Source organism: Hypomesus transpacificus, chromosome 4, assembly GCF_021917145.1.
Source record: "Hypomesus transpacificus isolate Combined female chromosome 4, fHypTra1, whole genome shotgun sequence".
NCBI classification, from domain to species: domain Eukaryota; kingdom Metazoa; phylum Chordata; class Actinopteri; order Osmeriformes; family Osmeridae; genus Hypomesus; species Hypomesus transpacificus.
Genome location: NC_061063.1, coordinates 2,105,097 through 2,129,122, shown reverse-complemented (window position 1 = coordinate 2,129,122; position 24,026 = coordinate 2,105,097). Strand labels below are relative to the sequence as shown.

Sequence of the window (24,026 nt, the reverse complement as noted above, 5' to 3'; positions counted from 1 at the left end):
CGCTGTCAAAATGTTTGTCTTGGTCACGATTGCGTTGCTTCTATTGGGATTTACGTTCCTTTGCGCGGTTGAGGAGGTTACAACGTTTTTGTAGCAAAAAGTGCCTTTAGTCGACGAAGGGTACTCATTGCTAGCTACGTCACCACGTCAGAACACGTTAGCAACGACGCATGGATACAACGTGCATAGATGTGCTGTTGTACAGCCAGTATCGTGCCGTGGAGTACTAGCAGCACATGTACACTTAAGCAAATCAAGACTTTCATGTACAGTAAGTAATGTCACATTAAATAATGTATTGAAACTCAAGCTTGTGTGGTTTGTCGCTGTCTTCAATGCCACAGCCTAAACTTTATGTCAAAAGAAACATTCTAATTTCTGGCACTTTCAACCAATCCCATAGACATATATCCATTTGTGTGAACATCCCCTCAGTGACATTTGGCTAGCAACAGCAGCTTGCTCGTAGCAAACTTTTTTTGAATTAGCCATTTCCCCCTAAATTAATGTCAAACTTATTTACGTTTTGGGGGCATATTTTCAGTTAGCAGATGGTACTGTTTGAATTGCGATTCCATCCTGAAATACTGTGTCAACGTTGTTGCAGTAGCTTGTTTCAAAGGGGGTTCGCTTCTTTCAAAGGGAGTTCTTAATGAATTATGAGTAGACTAAATGCTTGAAAATATCATTAGAAGGGAAAAACTTAAGGGGACGGACCCACCTGCAACCGACGCAAGCAAGCACACCCTACAATTTCCCCAGAAATTGTACCCTCTCTAGTTGTCATTCAAATATTGAGACAATGCAATGCTGTTTAGCAAAAGCCACCACAGCCGGGACTCAAACTCACTGTCCCTATAGACCTATTAGGCCCTCCCTCCCTTCTTCTACCCTCAACCCCCCCACACCCTCGCCTCTCCCTCCCTGCCCCCCAGCCCTGCCATAGAACTCTACCTTTCGGTCACCATGCTACTGAAAATACATATTAATATCTTGACTAAGTTGTTAATACGTAGATATTTCAATCGCACAAGTGATTCCAGTTACATCCAGTTACAAGAATGAATGAAAAGAAAGTGAGTTGGCTAGTCCTTAGTTCCTTGTCTTGTATTAGGCTACTGCCAACTAAAGAACACAGGCCAGACCCACATCATACAACATAATATTAGGCTAGGTTTATGATGAATATAGGCTAGGTTACCCGCAGTTGGCCACAACTAAGAGATGCAAGACAATAACAACATGATGGATGAGGGTACACCCATGGCTTGTTGGTTTAAGGCTGTTCATCGTAGCGTAACATGTAATGGGACACAAACAAATTCGGACCAGTGATCCCTTGATGTAGCCTGAAGTGTCTAGGCGTATATGTGTTTGCAGGGCTTGCTGTGCTGCGATAGCAAGTCAGCTCTGCACAGTACTAATAACGTTTGCCCATGCGCCTGGCAGGCGCCGCCTGCCTTATCAAATGTAATATGTGCCAATTACAGCTGCCTATATGCACACCTTGTTATCTATCAAACTGTAAGGTGTAGTGTTCATGTGCTGTTTGCTACAACTCGCCAAAGTACACATACTTCACCCGTAGCAAGCACCCGTACGCAATGAATGCACTGTGTGCAGTTGCGCTGCCACGGACTGTGCCCTATAGTACACACATACACGCACACACATGTCCGTATATGAGCACACACACACACACACACACACACTGTGGGTGGTTGAGTAGAACATTGTCATGATCAAGTCAGACATGGTGTAGTGCAGCTGGGCTGATGTGTGACTGGCCTTGTCAGAACCCTTCCTTGACTGCCCAGCTAGGTGCCTGAGCCATTTGTCCTTGGCTGGGAGCTGGCTAGGACCCCTGATGGAAACACACCTGCCAGTGTGTGAGAGGAGCAGGACAGCTGAGGCTACACTAGACTAATCTTTACTGGTAATAGACTAGAATACTCTGTACTGGGACTATGCTTGACCGTACTACTCTGTACTGATACTATACTAGACTTCTATGTAATGGTACTATGTTAATGAGTCAGATGGCTGAGCGGTTAGGGAGTCAGGCGATTAATCAGAAGGTTGTTGGTTCGATTCCTGGCCGTGCCAAAAATGACATTGTGTCATTGGGCAAGGCACTTCACCCTACTTGCCTCGGGGAGAATGTCCCTGTACTTACTGCAAGTCGCTCTGGATAAGAGTGTCTGCTAAATGACTAAATGTAAATGTAATGTAATGTACAAGACTACTATGTAGTGACACTAGAATACTCTGTACTGGGACTAGACTAGACCAATCTGTACTGGGACTAGATTAGACTAGACTACTCTGTACTGAGACTAGACAAGACTACTGTGCGTGCCTTAAAGTCCGTCTGCCTGCGTGTGTGTGTGGCTTCGGAGCAGATAGTGTGACATGCTACCATCTGTACCCAGGATGGGAGTCAGGAAGCCCACGCATGAGCACACATGGCTGGGCCCCACATGCCAGAACAAGACCTCCTACACATGCACACACACACACACACACACGCAAACTCTCTCTCACACACATCTTTCTCCAAATGTCCATCCATACATCCATACATGTTTTTCTCCAACTTTGTTTTTCTGCGCCCCCCCTTCATTTCTCCTCCCCCCCATTGGCCCACGCCTCTTTCCTCACAGGAAAATCAAGCATCCATTCCCTCGTTCAGGAATGTCGTAAACATGCCACCTTCACCCTGAGAAATTACATGCCAACAAGTTTCAGAAACCACCTATTTCCATCACTCATTAGTTGAAGTCTCTGGGTGCAATATAAACGCTGGAGAACATGGCTGAGCGCCTTGCATAATGCATAAGCATATTGTTAATGTCAGTCCAATTACTGACCCCATCCATGCAGTCTAGTGGCGAGAGTTTGGCACCGTCTATATCCTGGACTGCAAATGGTTTCAGGTTAATTTGCCATTTCTCCTTTCCCTCTCTCTCTCCCAAATTCTCTTCCGTCCCTCTCCTCTTTTCCCCTCTTCTCTGCTCTCTTATATTTTCTTCCCCTCCCCTGTTTCCCCTGTCTCCATCCTCCCCTCTTCCGCGTGTTTGTTGGAGCATGTTCTGCACTTTTCAAATGTCACTGCTGGCAAAAAGCTAGAGGTTGGGGTTTCTCCCTGTCTCTCCCCCCCCCCCCTTTCTCTCTCTGTCTGTCTCTCTCTCTCTCTCTCTTTTTCTCTAACCTCATGCCTCACACCAAAGATGCAAGAAGGAGCTAAAGTGTGTGTGTGGGTGTCTGTGTGAGAGAGAGCGTCACTGTGTGTGAGTGCTTGATGCCTGCTGTCTGTGCTTGCCTCACAGCTTAGTTGTCATGGTGCTGTGGGGAGACTGAGAGGGTCTGCTCACTATATGGAGAAGCATGAAAACCTCTCCGACAGCCCATAATATGGAGTGTCCAACCGTGCATGGAGAACACTGGAACCAAGTTGCCCTCATCTCCATGACAATATCACAAATTAATGTTGATCAAGACAGATCTAATCACTGCCTAAGCACACATTCAAAGGATTCCCCTCACCAAAAAGTGTATATTTATGTATTTTCCAAATATTCTGTTGGTGATGTGGGTAATGTTTGTACCAAAAAAGAAGTTTTCTCAGTATGAAGTGTTTAAGTGGTCAGGAATATCAATCATGCTCCCCCTTTCACCTCCCAAGCCTTCCCTCCCTCGCTCCCTCTCTTTCTCCTCAACCGTCACCTGTCACCTTCCCTCCCTTCTCTGCCCTCTTTCCCACCCTCTCCATCCGCTCTTGTCACCTGTCATCCTCCTCATCCCTGTCTTCTATTCCTCCTGTGGAGATCCCCTCTTCCGCTTCACACCTCATGGAGTTCTTCTCTTCTGCACCCCCCGCCCCCTCCCTCCTCCTCCAGGGAAGTTTCCAGTGTGACAGCCAAAGCTGGTGATTGACAGGGCCCGGTGCACACAAGCCCTGCTCCCCCATATACACCTCGCAAACATACACCTAACACACATCCTTTAACACGCACACACTTCACATTGCCCACACAACTCACACAACTAGCCAGTCACAGCTAACGAATCCCATTGTACACAAAAGTACACGCATGCTCGCACACACAAATGCATACAGTTTCATTGCTGTGCAGACAGAGTTCATTGAGGTGTTTTTCTGCCATAGCTCTCTACCAGCTGCGCCCAGCTGCTAAGATGTGAACACACACCTGCATCCTCCTTGTTTATCAGTTAATATCCTCCATCAGTCTGTCTCAAGACGAGTGCTCTCTTGCTCTGGTAACCAGCTCCTTCTGCAGGTCTTCAGCCAAGAAAAGAAAGCCAAGGGGCACAATTAAAAATGCTGATACTTAAACTCATCTTTTGTTGTTTAATTATCCACTTAAAACCGAAATAAAAAGGAGAAGAGCTTGCGATTAACACAAATTGGAAATAAGCTGACTCTAATGGCGTTGAGGTTTCCCAGAGTTGCATCACAGCCCACTTCCCTGTCCCTAAAGACCCCCAATGCACCGCAGGGTTACTGAGTGTACGTCTAACACTTTCTCTTCATGACCTCAAGCTGAAAAAGCAAAATCCTTAAAAAAAAAAGATTCATGTTTTTTTATGTTTGAAAAGTTCTAAAACCAAATTGAAGTTTTGAAACTGCCAAATAACCCCTTGAAATATCTGTCAGTTTATGTGTGTATGTATATCTGTCGATCTGTCTGTCTGACATACACATGCCTATATTGACTTCTCCCCCTGGCCCCCTTCTCCTCTCTCCCCAGCGGATGACGGCTGTGGGGGAACCCTAAGAGGTCAAAGCGGGGTCATCACCAGCCCCAACTACCCAGGGGAGTACAACAACAACGCTGACTGCACCTGGACCGTCCTGGCCGAGCCGGGGGACACCATCGCCCTGGTCTTCTCAGACTTCCAGCTGGAGGATGACTACGACCTGCTGGAGGTCAGCGGCACCGAGGGCTCCTCGCAGTGGTGAGTACTCTCCCGAGGGCTACCTTCTCTGGGAAAGATGGTGAAGCGTCTGGGGGTGGAGGGGGCGTTCGTAGGTTGAGGGTCGCTAGTGGTAGATTGCTGAAAGGATTAGGGGTGGGGGAAGGATTGGATGTCTGGGGGGCTATAAGAGTTGTTGGTTCCCGACTGAGTGCCACCCTGTCTGGGGAAGATGATGGAGAAGATGAGGGAGGGGCATCACTGGTGGTGGTCTGTGTCCTTGTGTGTTATGTTAGATTTTTATTGCTTCAATTATTATTTAAATGTGCTATGAAATTTATGTAACTTGACATGACTTTGACAGCAGTCAGAGTGAGTAGTTCCCTGTGTAGGGAAACTGTTGGCGTAACATAGGAGTGTCCAGATTTGGGGTTAAGGAATCTCAAAGTCCAGCCTGAGAGAGAGAAAGAGAGAGAAGGACCTGACTCTCAGTTTAAGACATTGACATAGACAGGAAGGGAGCCAATCCCAGCTCTCCGAATCATGTCATTGTGTGTTGCCAAAAGGACACGGGGTCAAAGAAAGTAACAGGAACAGCACGCCGACCAGTGTTTGTGTTGTAAGTTGACAGCTCTAACTTGACTGGCCTCCAACAACCCTCCTGTGTCTTCCAGTCAGTCAGACTCTCACCCGGACGTTGAAAGCAAATCTCTTTTCCCAAAGTCTCACATTGTTTCCTCTCCTCTCGCGCAATGATGTCATCACATCTGCGTTCTCTGTCATCTGCAACTTCTGATTGGCTCTCTGGTGGCCGCCTGCGGCTGCGGGGCTCCAATCACACACGTTCAGGCCTGGGCGGTCTCCGCGGCAGCCTTTTGCCGATGGCAGAGCACCTGCGGTTTAACTCTGGAGGAGACAGAGGAGGGAGGGAAGTTGAAAGTAACAAACAGAAGAAGAGAGAAACAGACTGGTAACGAGGGAGGTGTGTTTGTGTGTGTGTGTGAGTGTGTGTGAGAGGGAGAGAGAGCGAAAGCAAGCGAGAGACAGAGAGAATGAGAGAGAGAAAGAGAGAGAGGGAGAGAAGGGAATGTTCTAGCCAGCAGTGGACTGTGTCATAGTTGCTGATGCACATTGCTGAGGACAGGCAGTACAAACACAGACTGGATGATCAGACAAACTGACAGTTGACATAGTCATGGTTCAAAAGGGACTGCATTCTATCATGACTTGATTCTCTGTCAGTTTGTTGGGGCACCAGTTACTGCACCCAGGGATTAAATAGTTGTTATTAAACTGTCTGTAGAGAGACAGAGAGAGAGCCAGGGAGAGACAAAGAGACAGACTCTTACCACAAGATCACTTTGGTCTTGATGTTTCGGTACTTTATGAGTTAACCCACAGCTAACATGCCATCACAGCATCAGAGGACTAGAGATAAGTCGGTCTGAAACTCAACAACATCCCAGATGACTTCAAGAGTGCATCCAGCTTTTCTCTGAGAAAGAGAGATACACAGACACTGTTCAGGGCTGGAGTTTGGTGTGTGTGTGTGTGTATCGTTTGACCATAGACAGCTCATTTTAGGCTTGGCCTTTATCAGCTGGACACAAGGAGAGCTTTTAAAGGCCACACAGTTCCGGCTGCATCTACTATGCTCTGGGAAGGTGTCAGGATCAAGGTGACAGGGCATCTGTACTGGAGCACACACACACACACATTTCAGTGCACCCTCCAACGCATTGTTTTCGTTACTTTTAACGATCAGAACAGATGTAGTCTCTCTTTCTCTTAGACTCTCTCTCTCCCTCCCTCCCTCCCTCCCTTGTTCCGAGTGAAGGCTACATGAAGGACACAGACTGAGTCTGGGAGAGAGAGGGCTGGAGCGGGGCTAACCCTTCATTCTAAAGAGCCTGGGACAATTAGGGCTGCACACACACACATGCGCGTGCACACACACTCACATACACAAACAGTCCAATTCCAAGGTTGTTCTCAGGCACTGGACTTTCATGGCTTCAGGGAGAGAGGGAGGATATGTAAACCATGGAGGGTGGGGAAAGAAGGAAAGGATGGATGGAGAAATGAAAGAAGGAAGGGATGTAGGGATGAAGAAAGGAAAGATCGATGGAGGGACAACCAAAAGAAAGGATGTTGGAGGATTTCAAGGGACCTGTACAGACTTCCACTTAAACTGGAACAACAAGTTGAATGGTATTATAACAAAAGGATTGTTGTTCCCAGTTTATGTTGTTCCAGGGAACTGATTGGTACAATGGACCACTCAGGAATGCTTTCTAAGGCCATTAAAGTATGAGTTTAATGCCAAAGTCAATAAATACAAGTAAGCAAAGGCTTTCACTGTCCAATCTGTAGAGTTAAGGAAGAAAACAACAGAATGACACAGCTTTTCTCATTTTCTCCCCCTCTCCCTTTCAGCTTCTCCTTTTTTCTTCTCCTCTTTTCCTCTGTTGTCCTCCACTACTCTTCCACTTTTCTTCTCCTACTTTCCTCCTCTCATTGTCTTGCCAGTTAACTGACCCTCACCTGGAAGGTACCTGTGTGTGTGTCTGGCTGTGTGTGATCATTACATCCGCAACATAGCGGTCCATTGAAAACATAGTGTCCCCTGTCCAGTCAAAGACCTGTGTTCAGACGGAGTAGCTGAAGAGTTCTGCTGGCATTAGAATTGATTGACAGGTGACGGGCAGGTGTCCTGGCCCAAGGGGAGACAGGGGAGGCGTCAGGGTCAAATTTTGCTCTCCTCCATCGATCCTAAGAAGCAAACACAGGTCAGACCGTCAGCTCTCTGTGTGTGTGTTTGTGCGTATGTGTGTGTGTGTGTGTGTGTTTGAGTCCAAGTGTGAGAGATTGGAGAGAGATGTTTGTAGACGACAGGAGTTGATGTGTGGAGATGATGATGATGTTAGGAGGAAAAGTGGAAGTATACAGAGAGACACCTGTGAAGTGTCTCTAGATTAGGTGGAGAGATGAAGATGGTAAGGGCAACGCCAGGACGACATCCAGCAGACCACATCACAGCATCATCACCTTCTCTAAACCCCCCTCCACATTCTCCCCGATCACAAAGCCATTAGGAGGTGGTGTAAAAACAGAACTGCACTAGCCGGTTGCTATGGCCGCCGTTTCGTTCCCACATTCGTTTGTTTGCTCGCTCGCCCACTTGCCTCTAATTGGCAATAGCAGCAATTTGGATTTCTTTGGAATTGACTGTGTTATGAGTTATTGTAATGTGTTTCGAAGTCCCTTAAGGGTGAGGAGAGAAGTGTTTTGACTGCACTAACCCTGTGGAGGGCTGTAGGAAGCATCATTCTCTGCAATTCAACAGAAAATCACAAGACATTGTTTATGGTTTTTAAACAAGCCATAGCCCATTCGGATTATTTAACAACTTCTTGGTTTTGTTTGGAAAAGTAGGGTGAAGTGCCTTGCCCAAGGACACAATATCCTTTGGCTCGGCCAAGAATTGAACCGGTAACTCTCTAACCGCTCAGCCATCTGACCCCCATCATTATTATTTTGTTCTCTTTTGGTTGGCTTAGATATGTTTGGATTTGTTCTTCTTGGATAACTTCTTCAAACCTCCTCGTCACTCCTGCAGTGTGTTGCACCATCTATTGCACACGAGGCAAAGCACCCTGCGTAATGCATGTTATTTCCTGCCCTTTTTACTGCTTCTAAGAGACTAAAGTGGATACCTCTCCCTCCATCCTTCCATCCCACCTGTGTTTACTGCAAATATCCCCGCAGAGACAAACCATTGACGTGTTTGTGAGTTTATGGATGAAACCATGCTGTGTTGATAGGGAGTTTTAATGTCCACGGGGAAAGAGGGAAGAAGAAAGAGAGGATGAGAGACAAAAGAGTAAAAGGAGAATGGAGAGAACATAGTGCATTTGTCTGAGAGAGAGATAGTGAGAGACGGAGAGAGAGAGAGAGAGAGAGAGAGAGAGAGAGAGAGAGGGAGAGAGAGAGAGACTGAAGAGGGAGCAGAGAAGGAGACAGCAGTGGCTCAGGGGGTGTATGGATTACCTGGGAGAGAGTTGTTGACCTGTGAGTGAGTGATGCTGGTGAGAAACAGAGACCGAAGGGTTGCTCAGGTAGTGTGTATTTGTGTGTGTGTGCATGTGTGTTTGTTTCCTGGCTTGGTGTAAGATAAATGCCGTTGCTTGTGTTTTCAAAGAGAATATTAGAGTTATTGTTAAGCTTTTACCCAGCGCAAGGAAGACAACTTGATTTAGCCTCAGAAACATTGTGTGTCTGTGTGTATGTGTGTGTGTGTGTGTGTGTATGTGTTTGTCCTCGGCTGTGTGTGTTGTACTCTTCTGGACTGAGCAGATGCATCCATCTTGTAGAGCAATATGCTGGTAGTCCTGACGATTACACCTGTGTGTGTGTGTGTCATTCTATATGGTGTGTTTGAAAAAATACGATATTAATATCAAAGTAGCATGTGATTAGCAGCACAAGTTTTGCTCACATGGGCTACACACTCACACTCACTCACACCTACACACACACACAGACTGTACTTACAAGCTTTCTATTACTTGTTAGGTAAAGGTATATTGCGTTGGTGTGCCTGTGTGTGTGCGTGTGTGCGCGTGTGTGTCCAGCTGAGTGGTCCATTTCTGAATGTCTGGCATGTGGGGCTCAGCGAGCATTATGCTGCAGAGGTTTACCCATAATTCATCAGTACATTAGGAAGCCAGTCACGTATAGACTGGGAGGCAGGATTCTCTCTTTTTCTCTCTCACCCTCTCTCTCTCTTTGCCTCCCTCCCTCTCTCTCTCTGCCTCCGTCCCTTTCCCTCTTATTTTGTATCTCTTTCCCTCTCTCTTTCTCCCTCTCTCTTTCTCTGCCTCTCCCTCTCAGTAACGATGGTCTGGTTTAATAGTCCAATGAGAGGATTCCTGTCCAGTGTAAGTGTTTAATTCTCATAAACCTTACAGTCTAATATACTTGCCAAACATAAATAATGAAGCGCTTTATCAGAAACTATCGGGTAAAACCAGAGATGAGTTTGAATCATATTTTTCTCTACAGGTAAACACTTGAGATGGTTTACCTTCTCATCCTTCCATCCACAGTCAGCTTGTCTCTCTTCTCTCTATCGTCCCTGTTCCTTTCTGCCTCCCCTCCTTCCAATCAGTCAGTCACTCCTGTTTTTCAGTCAGTGGCGTGCTTCCAAGACTATCGTTTGGCCAATACAGCATCCGTGGTCGATATGGGGCCCTCTCACTGTTGGCCCTCAGAGTGTGTTTGTCTGGATCAGGATTGATCAGGAGGAGGACTCAATCTGCGACACACCCATCCATCAAAAATGCAGCGGCACCGATGAACTTTGTACTGGCAGTCGAGAGGAGCGCTAACCACGTCATCCTAAACACATGGCGACGCTCGACAGACTGGTTCTCTCTCTTTCTCTCTGTCTTCCTGTCTCTTCGGGTTTCTCCATCTGTCTCTCTCTCCCCATCTCTCTCTCTCTCTCTCTCTCTCTCTCTCTCTCTCTCTCTCCATCTCTCTCTCTCTCTCTCTCTCCTCTCTCTCTCTCTGTCTCTCTCTCTCAGAAGGCTCCACACACTCACATCACACACCTCCTGTCACATCACTCAAGCTAAGACAGAGAGACAAAGAGGTGGAGAGAAGGGAGAAGGGAGGGGATAGGGAGAGGGACGAATGAAAAAAGAGCAAGGTTAGCACTAAGGCCACCATTTTTTATGCTGCCTTTCAACCAGTCATTTATACTTTCTACTTGGCTTCAGCATCTGTAAGAGGTTCAGAGCTGTCTCATTGATGTCTCTCGTGATTTGTTCTGGAAAAGGTTTGTGACCGTCAAATACATTCTTCCTGATTGGTCAACAAGTTCCACCACAGATAAACACTATGTCTATGGAAATAAGTAAATTTACAGTACCAGTCAAAGGTTTGGACAGAATGGGAAAATGTGTCCAAACTTTTGACTGGTACTGTGTGTGTGTGTGTGTGTGTGTGTGTATGTGTGTGTGTAAAGAAGTAGGTCTGTGTGTGTATATTATTATTAAGTAGAGTATGTAGGTTTATCAGTGTGTCAAGGGGTGTTGGATGTAGGTGAACAAGTGTTAACAAGTAGGTATACAGGCTATATAAAGAAGTAGGTAAATGTGTGTATGTGTGTGTGTGTGGGCATCAGTGTGTGCGTGTGAAGTGATACATTTACAGTGTGTTAATAGTAAGAATTGCATTGACAATTTAAAAAAAAAACGTATTTACTTACTTTTGAAGTAGCATTTTTCCCCACTGTACCAGTCGAATCATAAGTTCTGACATGGCTGTAGTGACACCACCAGAGGTGATGGTATAAACATGATGGTATAGCTCCCTCCCCACAATGCAGTGTTGCACTCCAGTCTGGTACGGTTGACCACCCCATAGTGGCCATGACAGTTTATGATGTGTGTGAGGAAGCATATTGATACTTTACTACATCTCAGTAAACTAGACTGTTTTACACACTACCTGTTAGGATGCAATCTGTCACACACACATACACATGGGTATACATACATACAGTACATGCTCAACCTTACAGCCTCTTCCATACCTGCACACATATCCACACAAGGCACACCCTCCCACACACATAGCACACTCCTCTTAGCAGTTCTGGCTATTCAGTCTTCAGATGGTGTTATTTAATCCAGGGTGTTTTAACAGGTTGTAATTAGATTCTGAGGAGATCAGCACCAAACGTCCACTTCAATCAATACCAGCGTTGATCTCCCCTCCGCTGCAGTGAGCGGCGGAGGGGGGCTGATGGGGGGGGGGGGGGGATGACGACTTTACACTCTCCATCTGATCCTGGATACACTTGCTTCCTTTGATCTTTCCTTTCACTTCCTGGGTCAAATGTTGTGTTGGAGGCAGGGCATAGACGACCATCTTGGAAGGGAAGTCGGGATTGGTTAGCCGGTCGAGCAGCCACTTTTTGTTTCCTCAAAGGTTCGACGGTAACCTTGACCTCACTTCCTCCTGTTCTGTAGGGAGGAGATGGTGGTGGTGGTGGGGGGAGAATGGGGTATGGGGGGAGGGGACTCAATAGACCCTAACCAGGGCCGTCACCACCCATCGATTAATCAGCTTAATTAGCATCACTTTAATTAGCCTGGAGGGAGGAAGGAAGGGAGGAAGAGGGAGAGAGAAAGAGAGGGGGGCTGAGAGGAACTCTGAGGCACAGTTTACAAACACACACAAATAAACACACGCACACACACACACACACACACTTCAGCAACCCAGACAAATTTAAAAGCAGTTTCCTGTGTCTGTACGCTTGTGTTTGTGTGTGTGTGTGAGAGAGAGAGAGAGAGAGAGAGAGAGAGAGAGAGAGAGAGAGAGAGAGAGAGAGAGAGAGAGAGAGAGAGAGAGAGAGAGAGAGAGAGAGAACAGACTCCAGACTGTATGTTAGCTACAGAGAGGATGAGTCACACAGATTAGTCTAAATTATGACTCACTCATTGGCTCACACTCAATGCTGCATTCAGTATGCATATGCATACCCATTCATGAATATGTATGGTGAAACTGTCCAATCACACTATTCATCATTTGCATATTAGAAAGGAACACAAGCTGATATAAACTTGTAAAGTTTAAGACCTAAGAGACAACAATGCTTATAATGTATTCATTTTCTTTCATTTTTGCAATTTGTAGATGCATAAAAAACATTGGAGACCTTTGGCTATTATTACTGCATCAACAAAGACCAACCTGGAAAAAAGACAGGAAGAGAAAGAGAGACTACGAGAGGAGAAGAGACAAAGATAGAGTGGAGGGACTGGAAGGGAGAAACAAGAGAGGGATGGGTTAAGGGAGGTGAAGAGGGAGGAGGAGAGAGGAGGTGGCCATGTGAGATGTAGCAAGGGCATGCTAGTGTCTCCTAATATATCTTAATCTAGTGTGTGTTTCTGTGTGTGTGTGGGCATGCACTTGCCTGTATATGTGTGTGTGTGTGTGTGGTAAAAGAAGCTGCATCTCTTCCCATTCATCAAGCGCAGTCTGTCTTTATTCTTATGAGGTGACACTTGGCCGCCCCTGAATATATTTACAGGGGAACCTTTATGAACTCTGGTGAACGTGTCCCGACCAGCAATTATGCCCTGCGCACCGGTGCGCCTCCATAAAACCTCCCCCCAATTCCATCAATAAATGCAGAGAAGCAAAAGGTGACAGCGAATGTCGCTCTGAGCCATAAAAAGTTTTCGTCTTAGAGAATATGTGGTAAGGGTAGTTTAGACTGTCTATCTGTATTTAACTCATACAGAAACATTCAGACAGATTTTGATGCTGTAAATTGTGTGTTTTAATTTAGTTTGTGTGTGTGCATGAATGTGTATGTGTTTGTGTAGGGGTGTGTGTGGGTGTGTCTGTCTGTGTGTGAATGCAGTGACTTTGTGGGAGAGGTGTTTGGAGGTTTAGCCAGTTAGATGTCAGACTTGTATTGATCATTCTGCTGTGTGATCTGTCTCAATCCTAGTTACCAGAGGAAGGGAAGGGAAGGAGGGAGAGGAGAAGCGAGAGAAAGAGAGAAGGAGTGAGAGCAAAGGATGGAGGGAGGGAGAAGTGGGGGGAAGGAGTGTATGAGTAAGGGAGAGGAGGTGTGGAAAGTATCCCAGCAGTGTTACTCAGTCACAGGTTAAGCCACACACACACATAAACACACACACACACACACACACACTCACAAACACATGGGCTCACACACAAACATATGCACACACAAAGTCTCTTCCCTCCCATCTGTGGACATTTCTCTCTGAGGAGCTTATCGCCAGCCGCCTGGTACGGCTGTAATTAGATCAGCTGATTAGCCTACAGCTGGGACTGAGAAGAAGACAGAGAGACAAGGGAGAGAGGGAGAGAGGGAGGGGGGAGGGGATAGATGGAAAGGAGAGAAGACAGAAGAGAAAGAGGGAGGAGAGAAGACAAGAGAAAGTGAGACAGATGAGAGGAGGAGATGGGATAGAGACAAAGGAGAGAAGAGGAGACAGGCACAGGTGAGAGAGACGGAGAAATGGAGGCAACCAAGAGAGCAATGGGCAAAAATAATTAAAACAAGGATTATCTAAATCTGAGCTCTACGCAGACGGAATTAGCCATGGCTAACGTTGTCTAGCACTATCGCTAGCGGATCGGATGGTGATATCACAGTGTTATTAGCTCCCCTATCCCTCAGCTTTGAGATAACAGAGGATTTATGGGAGGTGTTGTGGTCAGTGAACCAGGAAATACACAGTGACATAGCTTAGCGGTGGCTAATTAGCGTCCTGTTTGAATGGGTGAAAAGGATCAGGGCTTGGCTTGTCTCATGACGAGAATCCCTGACAGAGGTGAGCTGGCTGATACACACGTGTATACAGACTCATGCTTGCATGCACAGACACACACATGCACACACCTATCTACATCATGGTGAGGTGGTATGGTGGTGAACCAGAGTTCCACCAGCTGTCATGTTTAGAAGTTGCAGGGCAGCAGGGCAGCAGGGCAGCAGGACAGCGAGCCTTGTTCCAAACTGTGACCTGGGGGCCCCCGTTCCAAGCTGTGATTTGCAAGGCTCCATTCCAAACTGTGACATGCAGGGCTCTGTTCCAAATTCTGACCTCTGGGGCCTTTCTCTACCCTTGTTATCACCAATGACATGCCTCCAGTTTCACACACAACTGTGGACCGGCTGGTGTGTGTGTTGGTGTGCTTACAGACAGCATGCATGGTTGACTTACATGAGTGTGTTGTCAGGGCTCTGGGCCACAGGCCTGTCATGGCCATGTTCTGATTTCCCCATCCCCCTCCCCCTCCAACCAAATGATTCATACCGAAATTCATACTGAAAGCTATCTAATGCTGCACGGACATTCACACTGTCTCTCTCTCTCTCTCTCTCTCTCTCTCTCTCTCTCTCTCTCTCTCTCTCTCTCTCTCTCTCTCTCTCTCTCTCTCTCTCTCTCTCTCTCTCTCTCTCTCTCTCTCTCTCTCTCTCTCTCTCTCGCTCTCTTTTCTCTCTCTTCTCTCTGTCTCTCTCTCTTCCTGCCTCTTTATCTATCTATCTCTCTCTCTCACCCGCCCTCTCTTTTTGTCTCTCACCCTTCCTGTCTCACTATTATCACATCCCCTTTCTTCAATTTTCTCTTGTTCTTTTTAATATTTTTTCTCCCTCTCCCTTTATCGCTTCTTTTTCACTTGCGGCTCTCTCTTGTTCCATTTTTGTGAATGTTCTTTATAGACAGTGTCTGAGACAGTGAGTGGTGTTCATCCGGGTCCTTCTTCATCTTGGTAAAGCCCTCGACCTCACACCTTCTCAGCACCACATCTAACACTTCAAATGATGCCAGAGGAGATTGTGAAGAGATTGAATTGTAAACTATGATGATGAAATGGAGCCGTCATCTGGAGAAAAATACTGGACCGGGCTAGGTTAGACTGTACTACAAACGACTAAGATAAAACAGACAATGGTACACTAGACTATGTTACACTAAACTAAAAGAAACACTATACTAGACAGGGCTTGACTTGGCTAGGCCAGGCTTGGCTAGACAAGGCTCCAAAAGAACTGGAGAGAACAGGAGAGACTCCATGCTACATTAACCATCTGCCTGCATAGTAAATATGTCTGGTTATGAAAGTGTTTGGTCAGCACACTGCAGCCTCCTCCTATATGTCATCACACAACTGCTTCCTCCCTGATAGCCTGCATAATTAGCGTCAAAGACTAATTATCCCATGAACAAATTGAGCTTTGATTCGGGTTCTCAGAGCAGAGCAAGATTTGCCCTTGCAGCATTTTTGTTGAAGTACAAGTTAACTTAATTGTACCTTGTTTGATCAGGAAATAAATTGTTTGTTTCTCATGCAGAGCACCCTAAAAGAGACCAAGATTGATTGTTTTCACTTGTTCGGCTGTTTTATGTGGTCATAAACCCACTTAATCCTTTTAGCTGAACTTTTCCTTCATTGCTAGTTTTTATATATGAAAAACAGATTGTACCAGGGGTTTTGTATGCTATAAATAAGACACTGAAGGATAAAAGAAAAGATGTGTGTGTGTGTGCTTGTGTGTTTATCAGGATTGTAAGGATAATTTTTAAGCCTGTTATTCAGAGGGGCTGCTCATATTTAGTATGACTGTATAAACAGTCCAAATATTTATCTCTTTCCATCTCTCTCTTTCCATCTCTCTCTTTCCATCTCTCACTTTCCATCTCTCTCTTAATCTTTCCTTTTCCATCTCTCTCTCTCTCTCTCTCTATTTATCTATCCATCCATCCCTCACTCTCTTCCTCTTGCCCTCTCTCTCTCATGATCTCTCTCCCTCCATCTCCCTCTTTGCTTTATCTCCTTGTCTCTCTGCCATGTTTCTGATCCTAGCCTGGCCTGGGTGAACCGCAGGGGGCCTCGGGACAGATTACAGCCTGGGTTAAGCCCCTGGCCTTGACTTCAAAGGTGGGAGAGTGAGGTAGAAAGGGAGGAAAGTAGAAAAGGTTTTGAGGAATCATCGCAGAGAACGGAATGGGTAGGAGGACTGGGATAGATTGAAGGTGTGTAAGAAAGAAGGAAGGGAGAGATAAACAGACAGACAAACAGACAGACAACATGACAGACAAAATGACACACAGACAGGCAGGAAAAGGTACATGGCAGTCATCTGTTGTATTCTAAACCTGCACTCTGTCCTCAGTGTGTCATCAGAAAAGTGTGTGTGTGTTTCAGGAGTGGGGAGGGGTAAGGCAAATAATCAAGAACATTCTGTTTCTCTGGGGCCTGTGTGAAAGATCCCAAGTCAACGGAAGAGTGAACACACACACATGCAACCATGCACCCACGCACAAACATTTACATAAAACACACACACACACTTGTGTGGGTAGTCATGGGGGAGGCCATTGAAGTCACACCAGTTGTTTAACTGAAGCTAATTGAGTCCAAAGGGAAATGTGGGGTGATTGATTCTCCATATGAATAGAGAGAGGAAAAGAGACATTTAAGAAATTCCCCTATTTGTAGCTCTCTGTATCCATCGTCTATCTCTCCCCCCCTTCCATCAATGATTCAGTGTTATTCCATTTTGAAAATGTATATTTATATTGTATATATATATATTGTTAATAAGTATAGTAGCTCATATTGGTTTGGAATTATTGTTAATGATTTGTTAGAGGTTTAGATAGGCCACTAGGGATTGTCAAGAGGAAAAGGATCATATAATTCCAATGTCCTTGTGGCAAATGGCAAAACACATGAACTTTGTCCATCCATCCATACTCTGTCTTATATCAAACAATGGTACTTGGAGTGAGAATCTGGGTCATTCCTTCATTGCTAAAGGAAGCACTTCTGGGGGTGCCAGATGGAAACTGAAGCTGTATTCTACTACTCATAACCCATATGAAATATGCTTTGTTTGCATGTTTTGAAAATGTACAATATAAAGTAAGGGTGTAAATGTGTGTGTGTATTTGTGCATATGTGTGTGTACTGTATGTGTGTGTAGTTGTTTAAGTGTGTGTCAGTGTGTGGTTGTGTATCTGTGTGTCCACGAGGGCCAGTTTCAGGGCTCATCTCTGTCGTTGTGAAATGTCACAAGAGGGCCGGGAGATAACCAGACACTGACTGAGTAGCAGTCCTCTGCCCTGGGCCACAAACAACCTTTTTTGGTTTCCTCATCTTCAATATACCATGAGCTGGATAAGCCATGAAGAGAGATGGAAAAGAGGGAATGTTGGAACAAAGGACAGGATGAGGAGAAAGGAGAGGAGGGAAGGGAGGAGAGGAGGAGAAGAGGTTGAGGTGACTTGATCAACTTGAATCTGAGTTGACGTGGATTGATAGACCAAGATTTGGTCGTACAAAATATGTCACCTTTAGTCTACTCCTGTGAGTGTGTGTTTGTGTGTGCGTGTACATTTCTTAAGGGAGGATTGTGTTTGAGATGATGTCGTAGAGATGTCAGTTGAAGGTTGTCGTCATCTCTGTTTCTGCATCTGACAGCTTACTATAAATACCAGTTCCCTGTAATGCCTGTAATGCCTTTCTGTAGTAGCAAAAGATACATGATCAGAGAAACGTATTTTGTTTTGAAATGTAGTGGGATGTTCTCATTGACTTCACACTAGAGCGTCTGTCATAGCTCTATAAGGCAGGCAGTGTTGAGTCTCAACAGGTATCGTTTATCTTGTTTTCTTAGCGGAGGGGGAATGGCTTCGACCGCCTGTTTTTATTATATTTGTCTACGTTGAGCTAGGATTTTATGCCGGAAATAGAACTGTGTATCATGGCCATTCTCTGTAGATTGATGTCATAATCAATGATTCTGTGGCCAACGATTTATCTATATCTACTCCAAATGGGAAATCAACTGATCAATACACACACATCTAAACACACACACACATGGATGCACATCCATCCTCTGAGAGTTACAATTAATAGCCAGGGATGAAGGTGTTTATTCATCTGTCCATACACTGGTACAGACAGTATCATTCTGACACCTGTGTATGTACAAACACACAGTAATACATAACAAGCATACTACTCCTCTGCCTATCTTGGTACTTCTGCTATAGCCAGCTCTATCTAACATTAGACTCAGTCCTAGGGTATTCAGTTGTTACTTAGAAGCAGTCAGGCTTATATTGCTGTCCTTGTTGAGGACCAGATTATGGAACATTGAACATAAAATAGAATGATGGAACACTGAATGTAGAATCAAATGACAAGAACCCTTTCACTTGTTTAGATTTGAATGAACACGTTACTCAATCTAAACCAGACAACCGTGACAACCAGAAAACACTTTGAATGTCTTCAACCAGCGGCCACTTCCGGTTACAATACCCAAAAGGAAAACCTTCTACTTTAAAAAGCAAGAGAAACCACTGATAAGCACAGTTTTCCTCATTTTAAACTCATTAGAATGTTCCAGCCCTCACCTCCCCCACACCCCCACACCTTACGCTCCTCTTTCCATCCACTTTCCCTTTAAGTACTTCCTGCTTGGGGCTCAGGAATTAATGAGAGAAAAAATGAGCGACAATGCCGGCATTAAGCTAATACTGCACCAATTAACTGATGTAGAGAGCGATAGTACAGCCTCTGCGCAGTGCTGACTGAAACTTCAGGAGAGATAGCATCATAATTGCACAGTTTTGCTTTCACAAAGGGCCTGTTTTTGCAGAAAAGACACGCAAAGTAAGATTTTGTTATTTTTTTTCAGTTTTTGGTGTTTTGTTTGTGAGTGTGTTGTGGTGCCGGCAATTAAATGACTTCAGATGAATATACAGACCTGTCACCCTGAAGAAAGAGGGTAAGGGGTAGAGAGCGGGAGAAGGTTAGAGCGTTAGGAAAGAGAGAGCAAGTAGAGGTAGAGAGAAGGGGAGGGAAGGGGAAGAGAGATGGATGAGGAGATTTTGATGGTGGTCACACAGTAAACATGCATATTGTGTGTGTGTGTGCGTTGGTGCGCACATGCATGCCTGTGTGTGTGAGTGTGCATGTGTGTGTGTAAAAGGGGTATCCAAAGGCTTTAACTGTGTAAAGGCAACATCTGGGAAATAGGCTTAACAGTGAAATCTGCTAGCTGAGGGAGGTGCAGGGACTGAAGAAAGGATGAGAGGAGAAAAGAGGGGATGAGGAGGGAGGGAGAGAGAGATGGGGTTGCTTTGCGGATGACAAAGCTGTCAGCAAGTTTTAATGGAGGAAAAAGCCTTTGGGGAAATCTCTGTAGTGTTTCGCTAACAGCGCCAGCACTTTGCTCTCGGCAAACCCATCACACACACATACACACACACGCCGGCTGTCTGCCTGCCTTCCTGTTCAAGGAATGGCTTTCGGCATACACCTAGACACTCTTAATAGGAATAAGGAGCGAGAGGCTATTTAAAGTAGAATAAAAACAGCACTAATGGGCCTCAGAGACTGCCCTGTGTCCATCTCCATCAGAAAATACGAGAGCTGTTATCATGCCACATCCTACTTAGACTGTGGACTACATTTCCCAGACATCATTTGGACTCATGATATCATATCACATCCTGTACATCCTACTTAGACTGTGGACTACATTTCTTAAACACAGATCACATTAGGGGCTTGCCTTTAATGGAGATCCTGTAAGCTGTATCAACAACAGTGGCTCCATTGAATCTACGGTTGAAAACACAAAACTTTTTTATTCAAATCTTTATTTGATACGTTGAGACTGATATACTGTAGTATGTCTACATTGAAATATTAATTGAATGAATTCCTTTGTTAACAGAAAATTGTTGTTTAGGTTTAATTGTTTAGTCATTTCCCCACCAAAGCTCCCTCATCTTAAACTATACGTGAGCTGATCTTATTTCTTCCCCCGTTGTAATATTTTCCTCCTCCCCCTCTCCTTCTCATCCCCCACGTGGTACTTGTGTTACTGTGCACTCTGCTCCAGCTTCATACTCTCTGTTGATGAATGTCTTCATAATCACCATGGAGATAGAGAAAGGTGATTAATACTACTCACTTAATGGGATTATTAAGTGACTAGTGTGGGAGAGAGAGAGAAAGAGAGAGTGAGGGAGGGAGAGAGAATAAGAAAGGGAGAGAGGAGTGTGTGAGTTTATACTTAGGTGGTTTATTCATGGGTGTTGTATGTAGACCTGGTGTGTTTGTGTGTGTGTGTGAGAAAGATAGAGAGAGAGAGAGAGAGAGAGAGAGAGAGAGAGAGAGAGAGAGAGAGAGAGAGAGCGCGCAATGATTTATGGACTGGCAGTCTAATGACTCGGGGGTAATTGTTGTTGAATGAAGCTGTGTTTACACTTTCTTGACTTCCATTGTCCTCTCAACTGTTCTATCTTCTTTATGGGTACAGTGGAGTGGTGTGTGCGTGTGTGTCTTCTTGTGAATGTGTGTGTGCCTGATTTGTGTGTATTTGTGTGTGAGAGAGTGTGTCCGATTGTCACTCATTGTAACCCCCACCACACACACACAAACACACACGTTGACAAAAACACACACAATTGAAACTATTAGCCTTTTTAAGAGTCTTAAACAAGGCCGGTGATAAAATAAGCAGAAGGACTATGATTGGTTGGGTAGCTCCACTTCCTCCCTCGTCATGCATTATGCATTGTACTTCCTGCTGCTTGGTTAAAACACAGATCGATTCCGAGCAGGCAATGCATCAAGAAAAGCTTTTCTTTCTTTTTTTTTCTCATTTTTTCTTTTTCTTGTGAAAGCAAAACAGTTTAACAAAAAACTACCACTTTTAAAGCAGTTTTTCACTTTGTGTAATTAATTGATGGCAATAGACATAAGGTCCTTCCTTATTCATTCCCAAGCCCACTGAAACTATTTAAAGTTCGCTGTCTGTTTATTTGTGGTTTAGTCACGTCTGTTAAACTGCCTTAATTACTCCCGTAATGTAATTGGCTGTTGTGTTTGGTCTTTGTAGCCCTGAACTACATCAGAAAAAACAAAGATACACACACACGTGTACACACATTTATACCCACCCACACAAACTAGAACTAGAACCCACTTATACAGGTATAGTGCAAAGGAAAGATGCATTGACAAAATATACAAAACACCTACTGTGAAGCAAACTGCATGTACTGACATTGGTTATCAGTCCATTCTCTATATAGGGTAGGTCTATACTAGGGGTGCAAAACCGAACCACAAAAAAACTGTGGTTTTTACATGTAAGCCTCGGTTTTTGTGATCTACGAGAAAACACAACCTAACCCTTTATCCCACAACCCTTTATCCTATTATGAAAGATTATCTGTTATATAATGTTATTTTATTGTTAACGTTTGAAAGATATTTTTGCAATTAAGGAGTAGCGTTGCACATATGTGTTCGAATGCAGGTTCACTGCGTAAAGTCACATATATGCGATTTCAAACATTCCAATTGAATTTTTTCCGGTGGACAAAAACAATGCCACAAACACTTTAGTATGGCTTCAAAATGTACTAATGAGAAGGCGAACAAGTAACACTAGCATGGTAGTAGCATTGCTACGCATATTATGCACACTAACTTAGTCCGGAAGCTAACTAAAGCTAGCTAGCTACCGTTCAGAAAAATAAATTACGCTGGGCGGATTGTCGTACATATTTAGAATTAGGTTAATGGAAGGAAAAACAGAGATTGAATAATTTTTATGTTTGCTAGCCTGAGTAACATTTGCTTTAGAAATAATGTTGATTTCATATGTTATCAAATCTCTGGATGTCAGACAATGTTATTTATGCAGAGAAAATACAAAGAGAACACCTAAATGGCAATGTTTTTTTCTTCCCCCTCATGAGCTAAACAAACCTAACCGAAACCGAAACTGTGACTCATAAACCGCTATACAAACCGAACCGTGGGCTTGTTGAATTGTTTTATCTATAGTCTACAGTAACTCTCCCCAGCCCTTGTTAGTTAGACAGTATATTGTCTTGACAATGGGTTTGATATGGAGACTATGGAGTCATTGTCAGTGTTGCACGAATGGATGAATGTTGCTTGTCCTGACCATTGTTCTGGAACACACCTGCTGTGTGAGTGAAGATGGTGGATATATCACCTACCCCACAGGATGTGGGGGGGAGGGGTCAAAGGTTGATGCTGACTCTGACACAAAGAGACAGATTTCTCTGGTTTTAATTGGATGACGGTTTATAGGGAATCACTCACGTTCATGTGTGATGTATGACTGAGGTTGGCTCTCTTTCTTTTTCTTTCTCTCCTTTTCTCTCTCTCTCTCTCTCTCTCTCTCTCTCTCTCTCTCTCTCTCTCTCTCTCTCTCTCTCTCTCTCTCAATCTGTCTGTTCTCTCTGTTTCTTTTCCCCTGTGTTTGTCGCTCTGATTTGAGCAGTTTTATGTAGATATTGCCATTCACGTCACATTTATACACACATACACACATCTATATACAGTATATACACATACACGTGCTGTGCCGATATTATCAAATGACACATGACATAGATTAATGCATGTGAAGCTGAAAAAATTGTATAACCATGCGCCGTATTTTTTCTGAAGGAAACTTATGTTATCATTTAGGTTGTAGAAAAATAAAACAGCACATGACCTTATAATCCTTTAAATATTGCAACTCAATAGGACTATTTGGTTTATTGGTGGATATTTTTCAGGTAGTGTCAAGTGTTATAGTTCTGGCTCCACATAACTGGCTTTATTGGTCAAAACATCTCTCATAAGCTCTCATGAAAACACTCACAAAGGGCTGAACAATTAATTGGATTTGCGATAATATTGCGATGTGACAAAACAAGACATTAGGTGTGTTCGACTTCATGCAGCACCGGCGGCGCCGACAGCCGGCTGCAGCTAGCAGAAATGATGCCCCTCAGTACGGTGATACACATACAGTAGGATCACTATGGCTGTCAGTGCCATACTGTTTCTGTTAGGCTGCTGACTGGATCAGATATGTTCAGACAGTGTTTCTTTTTCTTTTAATATTTAACGGGGTCATAGAATGCAAAACCAAGTTGACCTTGTCATCGTTGAATAACGACAGTTTGGTGGGTAAAATGGACATAGAGTGAAATTCAAAGTCCATTGACAACTTTTTTCTATGCAAATCTCACAATTCGAAACTGCTGATGTAAAACGGTCGGTTTCCAAAAAGCCACATTTGTAACGTCACAAATGTGGCTCCACCTTTTTTGGCTCTGGTCTTCAGCTTTGTCACGCCCCAAAATTGAGATCTGACACTAGTTTAGCTGCTCGCTGCTCTGTGTACTTCCACGGGAATTGCAAAAAAGAAAGTCTGGAAGTTTTTCAAGGATATTGAAAATGGACCACGGTCGTAAATGCAGTATTCCAGGCTGTACAGGGAATGCTGACACTTTTCATAGTCTTCCCAGGGAACCAAACACTTGACGGGCAAGGTTGATGTTTGTCTATGAGAAGATCCCTGTGAAGTTCAACACTCAATTATTAATTTGCTCAAACCATTTCACCAAAGACAGTTTTGAAAACTTTGGACAATTTTAAGCAGGATTTACTAAGCCACTGTTGCT

General features: G+C 44.5%; 1 protein-coding gene across 1 annotated transcript in view; it reads left to right on the top strand.

The window, feature by feature from the left end:
- The window catches only part of csmd2 (CUB and Sushi multiple domains 2), a 213,852-nt gene that overhangs the window by 61,453 nt on the left and 128,373 nt on the right, over positions 1-24,026 (top strand). Inside the window, 1 exon segment of the mRNA XM_047019512.1 lies at positions 4,773-4,980. Within this exon segment, the coding sequence (XP_046875468.1) occupies positions 4,773-4,980 (208 nt within the window).